General features: G+C 45.2%; 1 protein-coding gene and 1 long non-coding RNA gene across 2 annotated transcripts; one reads left to right on the top strand and one right to left on the bottom strand.

The window, feature by feature from the left end:
* Window positions 1-6,751: 6,751 nt before the first annotated feature.
* Window positions 6,752-10,392, bottom strand: LOC128109652 (uncharacterized). Its single transcript, XR_008217879.1, has 2 exons — window positions 9,926-10,392; window positions 6,752-8,980 (listed from the first exon to the last, which is right to left on the bottom strand). It is a non-coding gene; the product is annotated as an uncharacterized LOC128109652 (long non-coding RNA).
* Dyrk3 (dual specificity tyrosine phosphorylation regulated kinase 3) lies at window positions 9,145-17,891 on the top strand. The gene is made up of 3 exons (XM_052736848.1): window positions 9,145-9,360; window positions 11,305-11,416; window positions 16,078-17,891. Exons 1-3 carry the CDS (start codon window positions 9,284-9,286, stop codon window positions 17,650-17,652), a joined length of 1,764 nt encoding a protein of 587 aa, XP_052592808.1. The 5' UTR covers window positions 9,145-9,283; the 3' UTR covers window positions 17,653-17,891.
* The last annotated feature ends 282 nt before the right edge of the window (window positions 17,892-18,173 follow it).

Below are 18,173 nucleotides of genomic sequence, written 5' to 3'. Positions count from 1 at the left end.
AATTAGGCACTGCCATATCCAGCCTCTCTGAATAGATTTGGAGCACAAATCCATATATGCTGGCTTGTTCTTCTGTCAACTGACAAAAGCTAGAGTCATCTGGGTGTAGAAGCCTCAACTGAGAAAATGCCTTCATCAGATTGTTCTGTAGACAAGTCTACAGGGTATTTTCTTGATTGATGATTGGTGTGGAAAGGCCCAGCCCATTGTGGGTGGTGCCACCCCTGGGCAAGTGGTCTTAGGTTTTATTAGAAAGTAAACTGAGCAAGCCAATATGCAGTGGTTCCCTCTCATGGTCTCTGCTTCAGTTCCTGCCCTAACTTCCCTCAAAGTTAGGCTGTGAACTGGAACATATAAGCCCAATAAACCCTCTCCTCTCAAAAGTTGCTTTTGGTCAGTGTTTTATCACAGCAACCAAAGTAACCCACTCATCCTTGGTACGTACCATCCTCACATTCTCTGCATCAGGACCAGCCTTCTGCCTATGATGACTCTGAAGCTGGACAGCTAGCTGAAGACAAGCCAGCACCCTGCATCCCTTAGCAACCCCAGTGTGCCCCAAAGGGTTTCCAGACTGTCTTGGGTCAAAGTTGTAGAATTGTGGAAAGGTGAGGAAAGCTGCAGCATGCACATGCTTGTGTGTATGTGCCTGTGTGTGTGTGCTTGTGTGTGTGTGTGTGAGTGCCTGTGTGTGTGTGTGAGTGCATGTGTGTGTGTGGTGTGTGCCTGTGTGGGTGTGCCTGTGTGTGTGTGTGTGTGTGTGTGTGTGTGTGTGCATGTGTGTGTGCCTGTGTGTGTGTTTTCCTGGGATTAAATTTAGGGCCTCTCACATGCTGGATGTGAGTACTTTACCATCGAACTACCTCAGCTGTTTATTTATTGTATGTATGTGTTTTTAGGCAAGTTCTCACTAAGTTGTCCAGATTGACCTTGAACTCATTCTCTGGCCTCGGCATGCCTTGAGCTTGTGATCCTCCTGCCTCAGCCACCCAAGTAGCTAGGATTACAGCACTACAACTGCTAAGAGTGGAATTTGCTGGGGTGGGGGTAATTTTCACTAATTACACTTGGCAGGAACGCAGCTGTAACATAGATGCCTTACAAGAACAAGGGATATCTTGAAGTAAGCATAGACTAAAAGAGAGATTCCCTTTTCATTAGCAGAAGAGTGCAATTAGCTTAATTAAATGAGACTTAACGGCTTAGGCTCTGTGCTTATTAAGGTGAGGGCCAGGTTTGCCAGGAGAGCCTAGAAACCTAGGTTTGATCCCTGAACTCCATACAAAGGTGGAAGGAAACAGCCCACACTAGAAAGTTGTCCTTCGGCCTCCGCACATGCACCATGGCACCCATGTACGTGCCACACACATATTGTACATACCCATGCAAGAATAAACATAAACTGGGCTGGAGAGATGGCTCAGAGGTTAGGAGCACTGACTATTCTTCCAGAGGTCCTGAGTTCAATTCCCAGCAACCACATGGTGGCTCACAACCATCTGTAATGAGATCTGGCTCCCTCTTCTGGCCTGAAGGGATACATGCAGGCAGAACACTGTATGCATAATAAAATAAAAAAAAAAAAACTTAAAAAAAGAATAAACATAAACTAAAGGGAAGGATTGAACACAGTCTTTCTGCTCTCAGAGAGCTTACCCTCTGATGAGCGGCATGCAGGTCCTTTTGTGTTCCCAAACTGTTTAGTCCTTCACTAGGTTCTTATTGTGTCTACTGAAACCCAGATCTTCTGGAAACATAGATCACTGTGGTTTACATTTCCTGTGGGATCTATGGTTTGAAAAATTTTGATAGATCCTGATGGTTTTTAGGATGAAAAGATGTTTTCGTGGCTTCAGGAGGCTGGGGGCACAGCTCAGTGGTAGAACACTTACCTAGTGTGGGGACGTGACAGCCAGCCCTAACCTGATGGCACTGCTTTTTCCTGCCCAGAACTGACCTTCTCTACCCCAGTCATCAGAGTGCTCAGACCTGAGTAGTAGTTTATGCAGGTCCCCTGTGATGATGACTAAAGGGACATACTATGGGTCCAGGCACCCTTCAGGGGACATTGACTGTTTGGATGCCTGGGAGATGCTAGTGGCCTGCAGGTGAGATAAGGAGAGGATAGTGGGCCGTGAGGAACCAACAGCTGCCTTTGCTTCTGTAACACCTGCTCATTGCTATGGGAATGGGATGGAATGGTCTTTTTGTTACTATGTAGCGGGCAAGTAAGAGACAGCTGAGGGAAGGAAACAATGTTCCTGCCCCGCTGTGGATTCCATGGACAGTTGGCACACACACCTTTCTGATGTCCACCTCAAAACCTCTCACGGTAACCCCACTTCCACATGCCAGGCTGTTTTGGTTCTAAGGCTGCCGTCCTTCTGCTGGCAGTAAGAATAAATTCATTTCCTCTAAATTTGAATTGAGTCTAAGTCTCTGGTTTCTCCCAGGGGATTCGAACACCACAACACTAGCACACATGAGAGCCTGCATTCAACGGAAAACAAAACAAAATCAAACGAGTCTTACTGAACTGGGCCACAGACTGTTTTGTTTTACTGTTCTCAACAGCTCCCCCTCACCTTCTGTCAACTCTACACAGCCTAGATTCACCAGGGAGTCTCAACGCGGGACTGACAGCTTTGTTGGCCTGTGGGCATGGCTGTGGGGAGTTGTCTTAATGTAGTTAATTAGTGTGGTAAGAGCCTTGCAGGAAGTCCTGCACGTATGGGAGTAGAGACCTCGGGCTGAGCACAAGCTAGCAGCGTGAATGCACTTGTTTCTCTCTGTTCCTCCCCGTGGATGTGACACACACCCCTGCCACCATGATTTCCCTGCTGTGACGGACTGTCACCTGGAACTGTGAGCTAAAATAAACCCTTTCTTCCCTGAGTTGCCTTTGTCAGAGTGTTTTATCACACTCACAGAAGTGAAACTAGAACACCTTCCCAGCAGTGCTATGGCCGTGTACTGCCCACCCACCCCCACCCACTTCATTAAGTGGGATATCTAGAACACAGGGAGGGTTATTAACTTGTCCAGGCTCACACAGTTACCTTGTATTATTTAGTCTGTGGATGATGCTTTCTAAGTACTAAGAAAAGACAGATGTGACAAATGGTGGTATCACCATAAATATCTAGCCACGGGGGTAGGGGTGCATTTAATTACCCCCTATATTTCATAAAAAGCAACCCTAGATAAATAAAATTTCTAAATGTAAAAACTACATGCCACAGAACTAAGTATGTTCTTACAACGTGACCTAGTACTCATACTTCTTGGTATTTACCCATGTGGATTTAAACTTGCATCCCGACAAGAAACTGCTCACCACTGTTTATAGCAACTTCATGTAGAATTAACAAAACTTGAACTTGACCTTCAGAGCAGGGTACCCTTTCACCCATCAATCATCATCATCATCATCATCATCACCATCATCATTCCAATTACTTGATTATTGACACAATTACTCAGAGGAGAATTCCACAAATAACTACAATGCCCTTTGGTAGGTGAAGGAATGTATCAGTCAGCCTTACACTGCTGTGACAAAATATTTGAGAGAAAGCAATTTATAGGAGAAAAAAAAATGTCTGTCTCACAGTTTCAGAGGGTTCAGTCTGGGGACACTTGCTTTGAGACCTGTGACAAAGAGGGGCATAATTGTGGAAACCCATATTGGAGCAAAACTGCTCATGTCGTGGCAGTCAGGACGCAAGAAAAGAGCTGCTTTTATGAGAAAGTCATCACCCTCGGGTTCGAATTAAACTGTGTATCTATACATAAATGCCCATGACATCAGAGCCCTCGGGATCAAACCATTTCCTAAAGACACTAACTTCGGGACACTGCCACTTTGGAGACCAAGCCTTCCACACACAAGCTCTGGGGCGACATCTAAGGTCCAAACCATAACAATGGACAAACTGTGCTACGTCCACGAATGGAATATTAACCAGCACTGTAAGAAACGAACTATCAAGTCATAGCAACACATGAAGGACCCTAAGTTAGTATTAGGAAGTAAGTGAAGGCAAGCGGAGACTGGAGAGATGGCTCGGCAGTTAAGAGTGCTTGCTGTTCTCGCCACGGACTGGGTTTGGTGCCCAGCACCCACACGCTGGCTCATAACCATCCTATAATTGCTATTGCAGAGGATCTAAAGTCCTTTTCTGACCTCCACAGACACTGCTCCCAGGTGGTGCAAATACATCCATGGTAGCTGAACATCCATACACACAAAAGAAGAAGCCATTCTGAAAAGGCTTATACCTATAAAATGTAAGTAACAAGTTAACGAGTCTAACTATATGACATTTGAAAGGGGCATAACTGTGGAAACAATAAAAAAAAACAGAGTAGCTCCTGGAGTTGGTAGGAAGGCAGACATCTAAGGGCAGAGAAACTATTCTGTGTTATACCATACAGTTGGCACATAAACATTGTAATATGCAAAGAAATGAACCAGTTCTTACTTTAGGCCATACTCAAATAAATCAGACATTAGGCCTAAATAGAAAATATAAACCATAAAGATACTTTTTATTTTTTATTTTTTATGTATGAGTGTTTTGCCTACATGTGTGCATGTGTACCACATGCATGCCTGGTGCCTGCAGAGGACTGAAGAGGGCATCATATTCCCTGGAACTGGAGTTACCAATGGGTGTAAGCCACCAAGTGGATGTTGGGAATTGAATCTGGATCCTTTGCAAAAGCAGTTGATGCTCTTAACTGCTGAACTATCTCTCCAGACCCTCATAAAACTTCTTCAGAAATGAGAAAATCAGCTGGACATGATGGTGCATGCCTTTAATCCCAGCATTTGGGAGATAAAAGCAAGTGGATTCCTATGGGTTTAAGGCCCTGATCTACAGGGAAAGAGAGAGAGAGAGAGAGAGAGAGAGAGAGAGAGAGAGAGAGAATACCCTTGATTCTATTTAGCCAAATCCTCATATATAGGGCCAAACAACATAATATAGATAGATAGATAGATAGATAGATAGATAGATAGATAGATAGATAAAGTGATCATTCGAATTAACAAATTTTCCTCTTCATAAGACAGAATTAAGATTTCCCCCCCCCCAAGACAGAGTTTCTCTGTGTAGCCTTGGCTATCCTGGAACTCACTCTGTAGACCAGGCAGGCCTCGAACTCACAGAGATCCAATTACCTCTGCCTCCCGAGTGCTGGGATTAGTGATGTGCCACCACTGCCTGGCTAGAATTAAGACCTTGATAATTGCTAAGAGAGTAAAATTAAAGTATTTCCAGCACAATAAATAAATAAAATAAATAAATAAATAAATAAATAGAAATTGTGTATGCACTAGTCAGCTTAATTTAGCCATTTTATTTATTTTTTTATTTATTTATTTTTATTTATTTTTTTTTTTTCTGGTTTTTCAAGACAGGGTTTCTCTGTGTAGCTTTGCGCCTTTCCTGGAACTCACTTGGTAGTCCAGGCTGGCCTCGAACTCACAGAGATCCACCTGGCTCTGCCTCCCGAGTGCTGGGATTAAAGGCGTGAGCCACCACCGCCCGGCAATTTAGCCATTTTATACAGGTAAAAAAAACCAGTGGTACACAAGACATTTGTACCATTTTATTGTCAATTAAAAAGGGAATGTTTAGGATTAAAAACACATTAAAATAATAGAAAGATAAATCACAGACTGAGAAAAACAATCATATCTATAATATTTAAAGTACTCTCAAAACTCGATATTATGCCAGGTAGGTGGTGGTGCACACCTTTAATCCCAGCATTTGGGAGGCAGAGGAGGGCAGATCTCCGTGAGTTCGAGGCCAGCCTGGTCTACAGAGAGAGTTCCAGGACAGCTGGAGCAACACAGAGAAACCCTGTCTTGAAAAACCTAAATAAATAAATAAACCCACAACATTAAGGAAATAAATAACCCAATAAAAGTTTTAATTAGCCCCATGTTATTTATTTTGCTGCTGCATAAAACACCGTGACAAAAGCAGTTTTCAGAAGAGTTTATTTAGGCTATGTTTCCATCAGGATAGGAGTCCATCACAGCAGGAAAGCATGACCATAAGCCACAGGCATGGAAGCTGAAAGCTGAGGGCTAACACGTTCAAAAACAAGTAGGAAGCAGAAAGCAAAGAGGAAATGGGAGACTATAAACACTCACAGCCCATCCCAACTGGTGTACTTCTGCCAGCAAGGCTCCACATCCCAAAGGTTCCATAACCTCCCCAAACAGTGCCACTAACTGGAGACCAAATGTTCAAATATGGGAGCCTATGGGGGACATTTCTCATCCAAACCTCAGCACGCCCTTTCCAAAAAAGCTATCCAAATGGGTTTTAGCCACATGAGAAGAGTCTTAACATTATTAGTCATTAGAGAGATAGAAATTAAAACTACAATAAAGGAGTGGAGCGATGTTCGGCAGTTGGAATCACTTCCTAGATGGCTGAGTTTGGTTCCCAGCACCCATATCAGGTTGACCAATTGACAATCATCCCTAGCTCTAGGGTCACAGCATCTGGCGCCCTCTTCTGGCCTCCTAGGGTATCTCTGTATAAACCCACACACCAGTTTCAGGCCCTTTTGGGCTGTAGGTAGCACTGGTTATAAGGGGGGAAATGTGAAAAGTAGCAACACAAAATAAATTTGAGAAATGGGTTTGGCACTAATAAGGACAGTCTTAAGGGCTTAGGGGACACAGAACCAAGCATTCATAATACTAGAAACACCAAGTCTGAGAGAGTGAGTTTCTCATGAATGGTTTATTTTAAACATGCATTCCAGTTTTGCGATACATGTGCCATCATACGCATCACGGTACATATTGCTACAAAGAAACCCATAGCAATGAAATGATTTCAACCTGAACTCAACCCTCCAGCAGCTGCTTTATCACAAAACTACAACTGAGTGGCCACAGGGGCATTTTCTACTGCATCCCTCTGAAAGTGTTGTGGTCATATACTGAATGTCCACTTGTTTTATTTGTGTTTGTGGTACTGGAAATGAAAACCAGGGCCTCCTGCAGCTATACAGATATTGTACTATTGAACAACACTTCCAAATCCCTCTATTTCCCCCGCTAAGATCCTGGAATAGTTGCATTAAAAAAACATCTATTACAGGCTCTTCAGTTTTCCTGTATATTAAAACTGGCTTCAAAAGACAGGCAAACCTCTCAGATGACTTGGCTAGTCCGTGGTAGGTAATTCTTGTTTTAGTTTTTCAGAGAGAGAGATAATGGTGATTTTGAACCATTCTTCATTTATTTAAAAAATATTTTATTATTCAATAACTTCATACATGAATCCAATTTTAGATTTATCTTAGTATATGAGTGTATTGCTCATGTGTATGACAATGCACCACATGTGTGCCTGGTACTCTCAGATGTCAGAAGAGGGCATTGGACCCCCTGGAACTGGAGTTACGGATGGTTATGAACTGCCATGAGGGTTCTGGGAATTAAACCCGGTCCTCTGCAAGAACAGCCAGTGCTCTTAACCACTGAGCCATCTCTCCAGCCCTTATCCAATGTATCTGATCATATCCAACCAAAATCATTCCTCTAACTCCTCACTCCCTCAAAACTTTGTCCTCTGCCTTCACGTCCTTCTTTTACTTACTTTAATATAACATTTATCAAATACGTATTTTACATATGTGAAATATGTAAAAATATGTAAAAAATTTATCCTTGCGCAGAAGCCGTGTTTTCTTTGTATTGTATTGTTTCTTTGTATTTTCTTTGTATTGTATTTCTGTACAAGGGGTGCTAGAATGAGTGTACTGAACTACACTTAAACGACGCTTCTCATCAGCGGGAGGTCACAGGGCAGTTCTTTAGTGAGGGTGTGGTTGTTGTTACAAAACAGGGATCCTTGGAAGAAATGCTGGAAAGTCCTTAGGTCACTAAGGTCGGAAACTCATGAAGTCCAGCACCCTCGAGGAGTTCTCCCTCCCTTGACCATGTAAATAACGGGCTAAAAACAAAGGCAGCTTCTGTTCCCACTCCCCAACCCGCTTAGGGACAAGAAAGCAAAGCAGGACCCAGCAGGAAAGCATCAGCTTGGCTCAGAAGATACGTCTTAAAGGCAGAAGCGGAGATACAGTGATTCTCAAAGCAGTGATTCACAACGAGGTAATTAAACACGTCCAGGCAAGTTCCATCCAACTCTTTCCCGTAGTAAAGTAGTCTGAGGCGTTCACCAAAAGCAGGATCGTTTAGGGGAATTTTGTAATCTTGGAGCTGGGAGGAGCCTTTTGTTGCCATGGAATTCTGTCTTCAAACAAAAGATTCAAAGAGCCCAAATAAAAAACCCCTGCGAAAGCAACATTTCACTGGTTGTGGGTGAAGGGGAGGCAGAAAGAAAAAGCTTTTTAGAAACTTTAAAAGGTCATCATGGAAGAAAACATTTTTAATTATATCACAGAAAGACTAAAACAACACTGATCATAAGTAAAGTGTCCCAAATGGACGGATTCCTAACTATAAAGAGACCGTGGATCTTCAGAGACGAACAGGGACTGTGACTTTAGGAAGGCAGTAAGGGGTCTTGGGTGGAAATTTGAAGATTTATGGAATTATGCTTTTTGAAACAACTCCCAGTGTACACCAGGTGGCGTGCGCGTCCGACTTGTGGAAGAATCTTTGGTTTTTCTGGTGGATCCAATAGGCCCGCTGAGTTGCAGCCTTAGGAAATCTGATGGGTACCATGCTCAACACCACAACCACTACCTCTTCTGTGGCGTAACCACCTTCCTTTTCACTTCCATTCCAACTGTCGAAGTCGGCTTACCATACTGAACTTTTCAGAAAGAGTGAGGTACGCTTTCGCACATTAAAGACGGGCAGAGCCTTCCAAGGGGCCAGCTGCGCAGAAAGGCTGCGCTGCAGATGCTTCCAGGCTTGGTTTCACTGCTGGGCGAGTACGAAGAAGCAGCGCAGCTTCTTGGGCCTCCGTTTTCTCTTCTGAAAAACAAAAACAAAAACAAAAACAAAAACAAAACACCCTCAACGACCCAAGCGCACTACCGTGAGCAGCACACCCCTCGCTCCGCCCCCCTCCCGGCCCCTCCGCGGCGGCGTTGCGCAGGCGCGGTGCGGCGTGCGCGGTTGCTAGGCGACGCGGCCGCTCCCGCGCGGTCTCCACTACCGGCGGCGCGAGCCGAGCGCGGAGCCGCCGCTTGTAGCGAGGCCAGGAGGTGCGGTGCTGGTGGCCACCGTCCCGGCCAACCGCCGCCGCCACCGCTGTGCCCGCGGGGCGAGCTCGCGATGGGAGGCGCAGCCCGCGGGCGCGGGAGGAAGGACGCGGCGCTGCCGGGGGCCGGGCTCCCGCCGCAGCAGCGGAGGTAACGGCGCCCGGGTGGGAGCGGGAGGACTCTTTGCGGGGCCGGGCTGCCTGTCCATCAGCGCGGTGGGCGGGAAGGGCGGGGGCGGCGGGCAGCGCAGCCTCCCGACGGCCGGGGCTGGGAGCACGCCCCGGACCTGTGCGCTGGACCTGTGAACCGCGCCCTGTTGCTCCGAGAGACCAGCAGAGCTTGCTCTCCAAACGCCCCTGGCTTTGTGGGGGCCCCCTCTTTTCGCACCCAGCCCTGGGTGAGGGAACCCTCTCGGGTCGTTCGCATATCTTGCTGTTGCTCTGCAGCTGCGGTGCCGGTCCCTGTGTGTTTTTTTTTATCTTACTGTGGCAGAGGCAGGTCCCATCCAGAAAAAAAATTGGCTTCTGTTACCGAGACATTGTCTGAACATGCTCTTTTTAAGGCGATGTTTCAATTTCTGTGTGTGTATTTTTAAGCCCCCCCCCTTTATTCCTTCAACACTTCAGTTAAACTCCAGAACTAATTTTATGAGATAGACCTTAAAAGTGACTGAAATATAAAAAAGATGTTTGTTAAAGACAATGAAGAATGTTACCTCGTCATGATTGTGCTCGTAGTATATCATCTGAGATGACAGCGTGAAACAATGACGTGTGTGACCAGGAAACCCATAGTCTCGGTAGCAGATAAAATGTATTATTCAAGGCCGTCTTTGTGGATCCTGCCCATTGTCTGTGTGACTTCACAGTGGTAGATCCACAGACTTGATCAGCACCCCTGTAAACATTCCCCCATCTTCCGGGAAGTATAGTGGGAACGGAAGAGAGAGTCAGAACATTTTGTTACTTAAAGCATCTGGTTCCTGTTGACTGCCTTTTTCACAAGCTAGGTTAGCTGTAAGTAGGTGTGTAGGTAAATAAGAGAAGACAGCCCCAAAAGGTTTCTTGCTTGTCAGAGAGTGTGGACCCTTTCTTCCCGTTAACTTGTGAGCCGGTTTAGACTGGAAGGCAGCACAGCCAGGTAGAGCTGAGATTAGAACCCAAGTCCTGAGACAGCGAACACCTCTGTCCTGTTTGCTCTCTTCTGATTTTAGGTTTGCTATTCAAATTGACCTTCACTCTCAAGTAGTATGCTAATTGATGGCCCTTCATATTGATTTTTTTTAGTAACATTCAGAAAGTAAGATTTGATGTAACTATTTTATTTACTTATTGTTTGTTTTGTTAGGGACAGGGTCTCTTTATTATGTAGCCCTGGCTGTCCTGGAACGCACTCTGTAGACCAGGCTGGCCTTGAACTCAGAGAAATCCACCTGTCCCTGTCTCCTCCTAAATGCTGGGATTAAAGGCATGCACCATCACACCCAGCCAGTTGTAACTATTTTTTTTTTTTTTTTTTTGGTTTTTCGAGACAGGGTTTCTCTGTGTAGCTTTGCGCCTTTCCTGGAACTCACTTGGTAGTCCAGGCTGGCCTCGAACTCACAGAGATCCGCCTGGCTCTGCCTCCCAGTGCTGGGATTAAAGGCGTGCGCCACCACCGCCCGGCCAGTTGTAACTATTTTAAAATTTGAGTCTAGAAATATTTTCCTTTCTTTAAAAAGAAAAGGGGGCCAGGAGTGGTGGTCCAGAGGTGTAGACAGGTGGATCTGTGTGAGTTCAAGGCCAGCCTGGACTACATAGTGAGTTCCAGGACAGCCAGGGCTTTGTAAGAGGCCCTTTGTAAAAAATTAATTAATTTTTTAAAATGGAAAAGAGGGCTGGAGAGATGGCTCAGGCATTAAAAGCTCGGCTCACAACCAGGAATATGAAAATGAGGAAGAAAGGTTGAGACCCTTCTCTCCTGCTGCCCAATGCTCCACTTGTTTATTTGCAGTGTCAGAAGGGGTGAGAAACAGTTAAGGCCTGGGGTGCTTTGAAACTGCAAGCTCATTTTGTTTAGTTACTGACCGGTTTGATCTGCAATCCTTTCCAATAGGTTGGGGGATGGTGTCTATGATACCTTCATGATGATAGATGAAACCAAGTGCCCACCCTGTTCAAACACTCTCTGCAATCCTTCCGAAGCACCTCTCTCCAGAAGACTAAATGTAAGTACAGGACGGAATTCTTACCTGAGATTGTCTCAAGGGCCGGGCGGCGGTGGTGCATGCCTTTAATCCCAGCACTTGGGAGGCAGAGCCAGGTGGATATCTGTGAGTTCGAGGCCAGCCTGGTCAACAGAGAGAGATCCAGGACAGACACCAAAACTACACAGAGAAACCCTGTCTCGAAAACAAACAAACAAACAACAACAACAACAACAAAAAAAGGTTGTCTCGAAGCGCTATGCAATACTCAGGTTCAGTTCTGTATCACTGGCAACACAGACTTCCTTTTGTTGTGGTGGTTTGTTTCTTTTGTTTTGAGGTTTTTTGTTTGTTTGTTTGTTTTTGGAGGGTTTCTTTCGGTTTTTAAAACATTTAAAAAAGGTTTTTTTTTTTGTTGTTGTTGTTTTTTTTTTTTTTTTTTTTGACACAGTCTCAGTATGTAGTCCTGCCTGGGCCTGAAATTCTGTGTAGACCAGGCTGGATTCAAACAGAGATGCACCTGCCTCTGTCTCCAGAGGGCTGGTGTTAAGTGGGTGTGCCACTGTGCCTGCTTAGTTTGCCTTTGATTTCTCCTGACTTGGGGAAAAACAGTCCTGAGGTTGGTGTTCAGCTTTTAAGAACAGTTTTGAAGTCTACCCTCCTCTTATACTTTCTACTGGGGTGGATATGGCAGACGTGGGGGTGGAGTGGGGATCCTCTTGTTTAGGTGATGTTTCTTTTTATAGCAGATGACATACATAGAGTCTTACAGACACTTCTTTTAACAGAAACCACAGGGAAAAAATGCCAGAATTCATAATCAGCTCAGCTTTCCTTTTTGGTCCTGGCAGATCAGTATATGGAAGGCAGCTGGTTTTGTTTTTGTTGTTGTTATTTTAACTCATAGATTAATCTTAAACAATACAGCTTGGGTTTTGATGAATTCAAATCCTGTTAGGAACTGCAGACCCTTAGCTTTTGACATTGTTTGGTTTAAGGTAATAATGAAATGACTCCACAGTCCATCTGTGTAAGTAGAGTCGTAGAGCTGTCTGGACAAGTTCCAAGGCGAGGAGCCTGTCTGTGACTTGAAAATGTGCTACAATGTGTCATCTAACAGACCTTCCAAGGAGCTGAGCTGACTGCTTGGTAATTTTCTCTTTCACGTTTCCACTTACCACTTGGCAATTGTTCTTTTCTTATTTTACTCTGTAATTTGACTTTAAAAATACTGCATTTATTTATCTGTGCACGTTTCTTGGTGTGGTGTGTGTGCCCTCACATGCAGGTGAACGCTTGAGTGCATGTGTGCCTTCATTCATCAGATTCGGTGGCAAGGGCCCTTACCTGCCAAGCCATCTTGTTAGCCTTGTAACTGTTCCTGCTTCTTCCCTGGTTTTTACGACTTTCAAGGCTAATAATATTACAATGCCTGGTCTAAAAATATTTGGAAATCTGGTCACGCTCTTTTTTCATCTCTTCTGGAGCTCAGTGGAGGTTCTTTCCATTGCTGTGAGTTTGTTTCTGTGGTATCTGAACACCTTTGAGAAATCCAGAACCATCTCTTCGGTGACCGTCGTATTTCCTTTATTGTCAGGGTGGGGAGCAGGGCAGCGTGCGGGCAGATGTGGTGCTGGAGAGTACATCTGAATCAGCAGGCAGCAGGAAGAAAGTGTGACACTGGGCCTGACTTGAGCATCTGAAACCTCAGAGGCCACCCCCCAGTGACACACTTTCTCCAACAAGGCCATACCTCCTAATAGTGCCACTCCCTATGGGCCTATGGGGGCCATTTTCATTCAAACCACACAACTGTTGGTTGAGAAAAAAAATGGAAGGAATGTTTTATTATAGCACAGAAGACTTGGTATATAATTACTCATTTCAGGATTTGAGATTTATAAAAAAGAGAAGCATGGTAAGGAAAGATCCCCTTTCTGTGTGGAAAAATCCTTGATGGAGTTTCTCCAGCTTGCTGGAGATCTGAACTTTGACAATCTGTAGTGGACTATATCTGAGCTATACACTGTCCGAGAAGCCACCCTTCAAGAAAGACACACCTTGCATCCCAAAGAGACTGTGATGAGAGAGCCTGCTAGGCATGGGTGAGGGGAGAGGAGGAAACAGGGATGGTGTCTACAGAAGAAAAACGGGGCAAGGAAAGGACAGCAGCCCTGTTTACATTTCCAGGGACTTTCACATGAACCGTGGGCACAGCCTGGGAATTCTTAGACCGCTCGACCACGCTACCCCTGCGTCAAGGCCTGGGAATTCTTGATGGTGAGGGTAGCACTCAGTTTGCAAAGAGTGCAGGTCAGGCTCAGTGTACGGACAAACCAGGTCAGGCTCAGTGTACGGACAAACCAGGAGTCAGATCAGTGGTGCTCTTAGTTTTGTTAAAATAATTCTATGGGAATTGGACCTCTATTAAATACTTATCCTTAGTAATATACTGTGCCTGAGACCCATCTCCTTATCACACACAGAAGTGAAGACCTTCAGAGTCTTCCATTAGGCAGAGGATTTCCCAGGGGCAGATCCAGGGCCACAGATACTTGTCCCACCAGCATGCTGAAGGTGACTCCTAGAGAGGCACCCCTATGCATTAAGGCAGTGGTTTATGTTAAAGTCGGAATACCCCTGGAAAGACAACAGAACACTTGAATAGCAAGCAGAAGGCAGGCTTTATGCCAGGGAGGAAGAGAGCTAGGTGTCTCCATGCAAAAACTCATTGCTGGGCCCTTCTTTGGGCAGATAGTTAGTTAGATGTTCAGTAGAGGGAGCCTTGTGACGTGGAGCGGAAGCCACCACAGGAAGAAGAGAAAATCAGCAGAGAGAAAGGGAGAAAGGGGATGGGGGTTAAGCCGTCACACACCGAGAAATTTTACACAGTGGTAGCCAGTGTTTTGAGTATGTTTTACTGTTTGTCAGAGTCTTTCGTGTTTTGATTATAGTTTGATTCCCACAACATGCTACGCACGTAGGTATTATCCACATTGTATAGACCCAGAAACAGAAGTTATAACAGGTTCAAGTAATGGTCCCAGGTCCTAGAGCTTAAGTAGGGCAGCCGGGCCCGGCACAGACCTTTTGACTTTGTATAGATCTACAGTGTGTTCCAAAGACCTTAGCAGTAAATATTTCAGTGTATTAAAATTAGGTAGGGATGCCGGGCAGTGGTGGCGCATGCCTTTAATCCCAGCACTCGGGAGGCAGAGCCAGACGAATCTCTGTGAGTTCGAGGCCAGCCTGGGCTACCAAGTGAGTTCCAGGAAAGGCGCAAAGCTACACAGAGAAACCCTGTCTCGAAAAACCAAAAAAAAAAAAAAAAAATTAGGTAGGGAACGAGTTGTGAAAAACTGACCAAGTTGCATGCAGATATTCACTATATATAATCTCCAAACCATTATTCTTTGCCCAGCTCAGCCTTATAGGTAGATTAAACTTCTTAAGAGTACTTGCGTTTTTTAGTGTGGGTGGCAAATGGTAAACAGTAGACATTCTGGTGAGTATTGGGTGGATGGAAGGAAGGAGAGAGGGAGCTCACTCTTGGTTTTTCTTTTTTTTTTTTTTCTTTTTTTTTTTGTTTTTTTCAAGACAGGGTTTCTCTGTGTAGCTTTGCGCCTTTCCTGGAGCTCACTCTATAGCCCAGGCTGGCCTCGAACTCACAGAGATCCGCCTGGCTCTGCCTCCCACGTGCTGGGGTTAAAGGCGTGCACCACCACCACCCGGCCACTCCTGGTTTTTCATTTCTAAAAGTAAGCTGGCTCTGTGGGTAAAGGCTCTTATCGCCAAGCCTGAGTTCAACCCCCAAGAGTCCTATGGTAAAAGGAGAACTGGTTTCTGAAAGTTGTTCTCTTTACCCCCACATGTGTGGGGGGTCCATACCCTCCTCCTCACCAAGAAATAATACGTATAATAAAGGTATGTGACTAATTAGTATATGGTATTACAGAGAGAAGACTGAAGTTGGTTCTTGAAGGCATATAGGATATGAATGGATGGGGAGAGTAAAGGAGTCTCAGTTCAAAGACCTAAGGGAAGGGAGGTAGCATGTTGAAGTCACTCTGTCTTGAACAAAGCTGGCCACATGTAGGAGCTGGGGTGGGGGTATTCAGAAAATCCAAGGATTGATGAAATACATCTCTAGAGACTGTTGTTGCTTTCTTATTTCTTATTTGGGGCTTTGTACGACCCCCCCCCCCCGCCCCGTGTGTGTGTGTGTGTGTGTGTGTGTGTGTATGGATGTGAGTGAGTGTGGTATATGTGTATGGTGTATGCAAATGTGTGTGTGCATGCCTCTGAGTGCATGAGCCTGTGTGCACACACTTTCAGAGACACAGAGAAGAATGTCATCTATCCTGCTCTGACAGTCTCCACCATATTCCTTTGAGACAGGGTCTCTCACTGAATGCTGGAACTAGACTGGGTATCCATCTCTGTCCCCACAGTACTGGGGTTTCAGGTGCACAGGCAACTTTTTACATAGGTGTCCGAACTCAGGTCCTCACTCTTGAATAGCAATTGCTTTTACCCCTGAGCCATCTCTCCAGTCCCTTGTTTGGGTCTTTTACCTTTAAAATAAAAGTGACAGACCTATTTCGATGTTGTTTAGTTAGAAGGCCCTTTTGCCTTTCTATGTTTCTAGTGCCATTAACAGTATGCACGTTTCACTTTTGTAGAGTACCACTGAGCCGTTGACGAGAGATCACACCCAGCACTTGGTGAATGGAGGTGAGATGAAGGTAGAGCAGCTGTTTCAAGAATTTGGCAACAGAAGATCCACTATTCTTCAGTCCAATGGCATCACCAACTCTGAGAAGTCCTCTCCTCCTGTTCCCCAGGGGAAGAGTTCCGAAAGCCTGAACACGGTGAAATCCAGCAGTTCATCCAAACCTTCTAAAGTGCTGCCGCTGAGTCCTGAGCAAGCTCTGAAGCAGTATAAACACCACCTCACTGCTTATGAGAAGCTGGAGATCATGAGTTACCCAGAAATCTACTTTGTGGGTCCAAATGCCAAAAAACGACAAGGAGTTATTGGTGGTCCCAATAATGCGGGATATGACGATGCAGATGGAGCCTATATCCATGTGCCTCGAGACCATCTAGCTTACCGCTATGAGGTGTTGAAAATTATTGGCAAGGGGAGTTTTGGACAGGTAGCCCGTGTCTATGATCACAAACTTCGACAGTATGTGGCCCTGAAAATGGTACGTAATGAGAAACGTTTTCATCGACAGGCAGCTGAGGAGATCCGGATTTTGGAGCATCTTAAAAAACAGGATAAAACTGGTAGCATGAATGTTATCCACATGCTCGAAAGTTTCACCTTCCGGAACCACGTGTGCATGGCCTTTGAGTTGCTAAGCATAGACCTGTATGAGCTCATTAAAAAAAACAAGTTTCAGGGTTTCAGCGTCCAGTTGGTTCGCAAGTTTGCCCAGTCCATCTTGCAGTCCTTGGATGCGCTTCACAAAAATAAGATCATTCACTGTGACCTAAAGCCAGAAAACATTCTCCTGAAACATCACGGGCGCAGTGCGACCAAGGTCATTGATTTTGGGTCCAGCTGCTTCGAGTACCAGAAGCTTTACACGTATATCCAGTCTCGTTTCTACAGGGCCCCGGAAATCATCTTGGGATGCCGCTATAGCACACCGATTGACATATGGAGTTTCGGTTGCATCCTTGCAGAACTTTTGACAGGACAGCCTTTATTCCCTGGAGAGGATGAAGGAGACCAGTTGGCCTGCATGATGGAGTTGCTAGGGATGCCACCACCAAAACTTTTGGAGCAATCCAAACGTGCCAAGTACTTTATTAACTCCAAGGGCTTGCCTCGATACTGCTCCATGACTACTCAGGCAGATGGGAGGGTTGTACTTCTGGGGGGTCGCTCACGCAGGGGTAAGAAGCGAGGCCCCCCAGGCAGCAAAGACTGGGCAACAGCTCTGAAAGGTTGTGAGGATTACTTGTTCATAGAGTTTCTGAAAAGATGCCTTCAGTGGGACCCCTCTGCCCGCCTCACCCCAGCTCAGGCATTGAGACATCCTTGGATTAGCAAATCTGCACCCAGACCTCTCACCATGGACAATGTGTCGGGGAAACGGGTAGTTAATCCTACCACTGCTTTCCAGGGACTGGGCTCCAAGCTGCCTCCAGTCGTTGGAATAGCCAGTAAGCTTAAAGCTAACCTAATATCTGAAACCAGTGGTAGTATACCTCTGTGCAGTGTATTGCCAAAGCTGATTAGCTAATGGACCACTCGGAGATGCGTACGTATGTATTTTTAGTTACCTTGCAAACATGCAAATGGAAAAAAAAATTGAAGCCCATTCATTGATGGATTTGTTTTTGTTAAACTAAACTTTTTTTTTTTTTTAACGAGGCAGAACATTTTTATATGACGAGAAAAGAACTCTTCAAGGGCTAATTGTCTAACCAGCTTGTATTGGCCATCTGGAGTATACATTAAATGACTTTTTATAGGTCAGTGCATCTTTGTCATGCTCATTAGAGGTACCTCAACCCGGGTATTACTCTCCTCATTTAAATCTCTTTAAGACAGAAGAGAGTCTAAAAAATAGATGCTATTTTTCACCTCTCGTCTCCCTCAGCATCTGTTTGGGACGGTAGTTTGGGGTTGTGTTAGGTCTGGATGTAGAACAAAGCTACAGTTCTTACCCCAACAAGCAATTCTGTGTGCTCATTCCAGGTGGAAAGATTCCCAGGGGAATTCGAATGGCTGTTTGTCACCGGGGCAGTTGGGTTTTGTCTT

This window comes from Peromyscus californicus, unplaced genomic scaffold (genome assembly GCF_007827085.1).
Source record: "Peromyscus californicus insignis strain IS unplaced genomic scaffold, ASM782708v3 Scaffold_14__1_contigs__length_90479793_seg_2, whole genome shotgun sequence".
Lineage (NCBI taxonomy): Eukaryota > Metazoa > Chordata > Mammalia > Rodentia > Cricetidae > Peromyscus > Peromyscus californicus.
The sequence above is the reverse complement of the archived record's forward strand: the minus strand, read 5'-3'. Positions and strand labels throughout refer to the sequence as shown.

Coding starts and splice junctions, on each gene's coding strand:
- Dyrk3 (XM_052736848.1), top strand. CDS start 9,284: ATGGGAGGCGCAGCCCGCGGGCGCGGGAGGAAGGACGCGGCGCTGCCG. Junction 9,361..11,304: donor CTCCCGCCGCAGCAGCGGAG/GTAACGGCGCCC, acceptor CCTTTCCAATAG/GTTGGGGGATGGTGTCTATG. Junction 11,417..16,077: donor CTCTCTCCAGAAGACTAAAT/GTAAGTACAGGA, acceptor TCACTTTTGTAG/AGTACCACTGAGCCGTTGAC.